The 7684-nt window shown below is 33.2% G+C and overlaps 1 protein-coding gene across 1 annotated transcript; it reads left to right on the top strand.

Annotated features, from left to right (window-relative positions):
• The first annotated feature begins 4584 nt into the window (after positions 1 to 4584).
• LOC139493038 (alpha-protein kinase vwkA-like) lies at positions 4585 to 5142 on the top strand. Its single transcript, XM_071281179.1, has one exon. The coding sequence runs from the start codon at positions 4585 to 4587 to the stop codon at positions 5140 to 5142; it is 558 nt and encodes a 185-aa protein (XP_071137280.1).
• Positions 5143 to 7684: the final 2542 nt, after the last annotated feature.

Here is a 7684-nt window from a genome sequence, read left to right as displayed (position 1 = left end):
AAACATCGACCCAATGGTGTAAACAGTTATCAAAGGTACCAGGATTATAATTTAGTACATCAGACGCGTGTTTCGTCTACATAAGACTCATTATTGACGCTCATATGAAAATATTTATAAAGCCAAACAAGAACAAAGTTGAAAAGCATTGAAGATCCAAAAAATGTGCCAAAAATACACAAAATACTACCATAACAAACTCAACTTTATATTCTATTCATAATTCCATTTTAATATACTGGTGTACTGTCGTTAAATTCATGGGACTGTTCCATTGTTTCCTGTTGTTTACATGTCTTTAATGTACAATTATATATATTATAGTATTTATTAATGTATATCTCTGTCCCAAGTATTCTTGCATTTATTTATAATGTATTCCTTTCACGTTATGTTGTCATTCAAGCGGTATTTTTAACATTCAACATTGTCATGTAAGCGGGAAGTTTTGCTAGTCAAAATACAGGTTAAACCCACCATATTTTCTTTAAAATGTAATGTACTAAGTCAGGAATATGGCAGTTGTTATCAATTATTTCGTTTGTTTTATGTTGGCCCTTGTTTTGTGATTAAGTTGTTCCATTGTTGTCCACTTATAGTTTATGTGTTTCATTCGGTTTTGGTTTGTGACCCTGATTTGTTTTTCGCTTAATCATGTTAATCGATGTATGGCTATTCAACAGAAGTATGCTACTGTTGCCTTTATTTGACGCTATGAAGATAGTGAATCTGGTATGATTATATATCAACTGTTCTCAAACCCCTGCATAATCAAACTTATACTAGTTCTATGTATTTCACAAAACTTATTATTATATCTTGTGAATAATTGTTGATTGACAAAACAACGCTTAGGTCAAACAAAACAAATAATTTATGATCAGTGCTTGAAAAGTCAAATGTAAACAAACAGTAATATTTTTTTTTCTTTCAGAAAGTCTAACAATGGTTAAAAAATGTCATACAATGATTTGATAAACAATATAGATAAGTTCAACATAAATACCAGGATTCAAATTTGTACGCCAAATGCACGTTTGGTCTACAAAAGACTAATCAGTGACACTCGAATAAAAAAGCTTAAATGGACAAATTAAGTCACGAAGTTGAAAAAATTGAGGTCCAAAATTCTGAAATGTTGTTCAGAATACAACTTCGGTAATATATCCCGAAGGACAGAGCAACAATAACAGAAAAACGTTTAAGATGAGTGAGTAGAAGGAGAAGACCTTTACATTTTCCAAGAAATAATAAGGAAAATTAAAAATCTATTAGTACATCATTTCTTACTCTATTTATATATATTTGCCTCAATATGTATATGAATACAGTGCATGCAGTATTTATAACGTAGTATTAATAATGTTAACATTGTTTAAAATATCTCTATTGATAAACATTAGCTTTGCATTTTACTTCACCATTTTCTACATTTGAAAATGCCTGTACCAAGTCAGGAATATGACAGTTCTTGTCCATTCGTTTTTGATGCGTTTTGTTATTTGATTTTTCCATGTGATTATGGACTTCCCGAATTGATTTTCCTCTAAGTTCAGTATTTTTGTGATTTTACTTTTTACATGTCTACACTTTCATATGTCATTGAGAGTGTTTAGATATCAGGAATAGGAATACTAAGGATTTTCTTGTCCCAGGAATAGATTACCTTATAGCCGTATTTGGCACAACTTTTTGGAATTTTGGATCCCCTATGCTCTTCAACTTTGTATTGTTTGGCTTTATAACTATATTGATATGAGCGTCACTGATGAGTCTTATATGTAGACGAAACGCGCGTCTGGCGTACTAAATTATAATCCTAGTACTTTTGATAACTATCGATGATATGATATATTATTATGCAACTTTTCATTCTATCATGTCTGGTAGCATTTATTTATTATTTATGCAATACTGTAAACCAACTTATTTTCGCCAATACTTCGTTTCGCGTTTTACCCTGTTAAGTTCACGTCGCGGCTATTTTATTTCACGACTTTCTAATTAACTTGTTGTAGTTAAATAAGGAAAGATCCAAGTTTAACATATTCGCGACGTTTTATATTCGCGTTATTTTTCTACATACGAAAGTCGCGAAAAAAAACGCTTGCGAAAATAAGTTGGTTTACAGTCAATCTTAATCATTTCTTGTTTATTGGTGATTGTCAATTAAATATTTGTATTTCAATATTTCTACATGTTACTATTCATTTCTTACGGGACCCATGTGTTGTCAAGGATTTAGTATTTGATGGGATATCAAACGACGCTTTATAACACAATGTGATTGTAGTTTGTCAATCAAAATAATTGTAGGCTTATATATTTAATTATAAACAAAATCTTTGAATACAGATAGACATTTTATATGCAAGTAAAATCAATCAACTTTAGAAATCTGAAATTCTAACAATTGAAAAAATTACACGTTTAAAATTGTCAAATACATATAACCTAACCATGCTGACTACACGTTATTCGCAAAAAGGATCAAGTAGAAATGATGAAAAGACAAACAACTTTAACCATTCTATAGTAGGATCAAAAGGCACTTATAATTAAATTCCGTTACATGTTAGTAGTAATCACATCTTTTGACAGGGACTGGTACAAATTAAGTAGCTTATGGTTCCGATTATATCTGTTTGAATGGTACGTGAAACATAATCCAAGTGTTATTTCCCATATACTTAAGACCAATTAACAAATTTTATATGTACAACGTCACAATGTATATGATGTTGATGTAAAAATTGTTTGATATTGACGAACAATTTACTTAACTTCAATGTATATAGTCAATCCTATTGTCCGTTGTCATTTGAGTAATGGCTATTGATTGCAGATCTTTGATAGTCACACACCTGTTGGACCAGGGCTCATTAGCCGGCTGTAGACTTGACACACTGTAGTCATTTTTATACTGTTGTCAAAAATCCATTAACTGTTAATACCTTAGTATGTTTGTGACAAGAAATAAAAAAGTATACAATATAACTGAACTTTTTTTTTACACACAGCCATTTAATGTTATGACAATAATTTGCAGTAATTTCAACATGAACAACAAATAAAGTGTGTAAATTATTCATACCATCACCGTCTTTTAATAATGATTTTAATTTTCAAAGCATTAATCAAGAAGCATCAACTGTTGTATTGATTTCCTGATATGATATTCTGAAGCGTTGCCATCGGATTTGACGGGTGTACATCATCAATTGACGGTTGTATCGCTTCAAAAACAGCATCATTATTCATTAACTATAATTTTATGATTTTCCAAATATTCCACAGGAAGGGCATCTGAGATGCAAATTTAATTACGCTTATGTCTATACGATTATATAGGTTTTGCAGTGCAAACATTTGAAAAAGCAAAAATAGCAATAATACTGAACTCCAAGGAAATTCAAAACGGAAAGTCCTTTTGCTAAAAAATCAAATGATAAACATATCAAACGAATGAGAAATCACTGTCATATTCCTGACTTGGTACCGACATTTCCTTATGTAGACAATAATGGATTAATCCTTGTTTTATAGCTAGCTTAACCTATCACTTGTATAGTAATCGCATATAATTCCAGTAAATTGACAACTATGTTTGAGCATTTGTTAGTCCTGTATGATATTTAATTTTAGTTTCTTGTGTATAATTCGGAGTTTAGTATGACGTCTATTATCACTGTACTAGTATACATATTTTTTAAGGGGCCAGCTGAAGGACGACTCCGGGTGCGGGAGTTTCTCGCTACATTGAAGACCCATAAGTGGCCTTCAGCTGTTGTCTGCTCTATGATCGGGTTGTTGTCGCTTTGACACATTCCCCATTTCCTTTCTCAATTTTCATAATAGGTTAAATTGGGTCACAGCAGTCAACATTGTGTTAGATCCTAATCACCGTAAATAAATAAAGGCAACAGTAGTATACCGCTGTTCAAAACTCATAAATCTATGGACAAAAAACAAAATCGGGGTAACAAACTAAAACTGAGGGAAACGCATTAAATATTAGAGGAGAACAATGACACAACATTAAAATGTAACACACACAGCAACGGACTCAGCATTAGACAACATCAACAAATATTTATTACAACAAAGAAAAAATTTAAAATATAGACACTCTATATACAAGCAAAGCCAACACAAAGCAAAAAAGAAAGATAAGAATACAAAAAAATGACAATAGCACAATAAAATATAGGTCTAGACTTGGAAAAACCGTAGTGGTTACAAATATGAAATTATACACTAGAAGCGAGCACTCTCAAAACATGGAGAGAGACGCTCTTTGTTATGTTTTGATTAATTGGAAATAGTAGGTCAGTCACTAGAAGATCAAGTTACGTATTGTCGGGGCCTGGTACTATGTAGGTGAATATTTTAAGTACTCTCAAGAGTTTTATCAAGTATTTACCGCAATGATTCACTTGAAAGACTATAAATATATTGAATAGTTTGGAAACACATGTAAACGTTCAGACTGTAATCATGGAACAAACTTGTTATATTGCAGTTTTACTTTGTACTACTTTTATTTGCATAACCCAGTCAACGACTCTCCGGGAAGATGATTTCATGCCGCCAAAACCTGTTTTGCCACCAATCAATCCACTAAGAACTATCAGACCACCAATTGATCCTCCAGCAACTAGACACCCAGCATCCACTGAAATACCAAGATCAGTTAGACCTCCAGTTTCTCTCGGACATCCTCTTGATCTAGCTTTTATTATGGACACTACAGGAAGCATGTCTTCTTATATTAATAGTGCGAAGGCAAATATTCGAAAAATTGTTAACGCTATTGTACGAAGTTCGCAAAGTAGAGTTCGGCTGGCCTTCGTGGAATACAGAGATCACAAACCACAGGAGCGATCGTTCGTGACAAGAACCCATGATTTTACTAAATCCGTGGAAACAATGAAAACATGGCTGGACAATGCAAAAGCACAAGGAGGTGGCGACACACCGGAAGCTGTTGCTGATGCTTTGAATGAAGCGGCAATGTTATCATGGAATAAGGAATCAACTAAAATCAGTATTATGGTTTCCGATGCTCCGCCTCATGCTTTGGATCCTTCTATGGATAGTTCATTTCATAACGGATGTCCGAATGAACACGATCCAATGTAAACTGTACGAGAATTAGCTAAATTGGGTATAACATTATATACTGTTGGTGTCGAGCCATCTATCAATAAATACAAGGATTTCTTTGAAGCTCTAGCTTACAACACAGGTGGACAATATGTACCTATGCGAAACCCATACCAACTCATAAATGTGATAATTGGAGGAGCTCAGGAACAACTGTCATTGAATGAATTCACATCGGAAGTAAGGAATGAAGTCGAAAAATATGTCGCTGATGGTCAAGAAGTCGATGAAAGCGAAATTGCTCAAACCGTTTATCAGAGATTAAATGCAAGAGGGGTGCAAACTAAACACCTTACGAAAAACAGCAAAGCGTTAGAAGGGCCATCTTCAACAGCAAAGCTGTTAGCCGATTTGTCATCTATGGCTGACGTTAGGAAGAAAATAGGAAACAAATTTACAAATGTCCCAAGACGAAGGCACGAAGGCAGATCGAGAAAAAGGCATAGAATGCGAGTTTCTTCTTCATTTGTAAGATCTCGTCCAACAGAACCAGAATTTCACAGATTTTCATCCGATATAAGACCAAGATATTTGTCACGTGGTTATGACCGCAGAATATCTTCTAAACTGGATGTCGAGTATGGTGTAAAACCAAGATATATTTCACATAGAAGGAAAGGACATTCTGGTGCTCGGTCTCATGCAAAATCCACGAGGGAAAAATTTACCACTGTAGAATCTGATGTTAGCCTAGATCAAATTGAAAGGTTGGTGAAAAAAGAAACTGCAAGACTAAAATGAAACTATCAACGAGTGTATATTTCTTCAAAATATATTATAGCAAACACTTAAATTTCTGGATAACTACTGGAGCTAATATAAGAAAAAACAGATCATGGTGTACCACAATATCCAAATCTGAGTTAATTGAACTTTAATTTTGATTTATTTTTCCTATGTTTTATCTAAATGCTTTAATTATAGTTTTATTGATATAATTGGCATATTAAAGTATGTGAAGCAGTTTTAAGTGTCTTTTCCCATACTTAAGATTAATTCATATCTGTTCTGTGTACGCAGTCAGAATATTCATGAAGTTATTATGAAGAATGTGTTGTTTTGTAATATCAGTCAAAATTTTTCTTGACTTCAATATACACAAAAACGTGAAAATATAACAAGCAAACCAAGGAGAATAATGTAATTTAAGGTTTTAATCTGAAACTTCGTGATCATAATGGCAAGTCCGGAATGGGGCTATTTTTTACAGAAAAAAATATGCACATACTGGTTAGTCTAGACAGAATTCATCTGAATCTCCTTATTGAATTGGCGATTGGATATCAAAGCCTTGATTTGGTATAGGCACATTCGAATGACAATATTGTGTGTTTGTTTGAATAAAGTTGAATCAGGTTACAGAACATCAAAACTTTCCATATTTATGACATTCACATCACCCCTTTTTTAAACCGAAAAATAAAAAATCGAAAACCTTAAACAAATCCGGAATAATTAACCAAATTATAGTATAGGTGGTATGTTTTGATATTTGTATTGGTATATATTGTAGGTATTTGAACAATCGTTTGGTATCTGTTATGTCTCTTAATTACGGAATTGTTAATTGTGCTTTTATTTTCCTTTTTCTTGTATAACTTACCAATATATGCGAGAAATCAGTCCATTTAGTAATCTCATCATTTTACAATGTCCTATGATATGTTCGTTACTTACGACACTATTAAAAAGAAGAGACTTGAACTATAAAATACAAGGTACCCGTGTGTCAATCAGCTAGAATCCTTCAAGATGGAAGTGTTCGTCTGGTATTATATCGTTAAAAAAGGGGGTCTAACCCCTGGAACCCACTTAATCCGCCACTGTGCCTGATATGTCACAAATTTTGTCACTGTAACCAATTATGTCTGTTTGGGTTTTCACCTATTTTTTTTGCAATATAACGGAACTATAAACAAATATCATACAAGTTGGAGTTATATGTAGCTGCAAAGCACTGTTTAACCCATTTGCTTTTCTTTCGAAAAATGTCTGTACCAAGTTAGGAAAATGAAAATTGTTATCCATCCGTTCCTATCGTTGAATGGACGCATACTCATAACACATTCACAAATAAAAAAATTACATCTTATGATATAACCTCCAAGAAATTACACTACATTGACATATTTGACACTCCATAAAAACATTGATCCATACCAGCGGCACTTCTGTGTAAATCTTTCACAAGGAATATACTCGCCCCTCACCTAATATGATATAAAGTTTGATTTTGTCAGGTTTTATGAACTTCCCCTTTTTTGAAATTACATTAGGGTTCGGTATCATTCGGTAATCCTCGGTAGCATCCGCTACTCTCCTTCTATCCTATCTATTCTATTAGATGAGGGTACGGAATCGGCCGAGTTGAGACGAATGGGTTCGGTATTTCTGTTAAACTTTTCCCGTACAAATCGCATTTCATTTGTGTATCTAAATTACATGCTTGCAACTCACTAGATATAGATAAAGGCAACAGTAGTTACATCCGAGAGAAACACATTCAATATAAGGGGAA

The sequence above is a fragment of the Mytilus edulis genome, chromosome 10 (genome assembly GCF_963676685.1).
Source record: "Mytilus edulis chromosome 10, xbMytEdul2.2, whole genome shotgun sequence".
In the NCBI taxonomy this organism is placed as follows: domain Eukaryota; kingdom Metazoa; phylum Mollusca; class Bivalvia; order Mytilida; family Mytilidae; genus Mytilus; species Mytilus edulis.
Note: the sequence above shows the minus strand (reverse complement) of the source record. Positions and strands in the feature narration are given on the sequence as shown.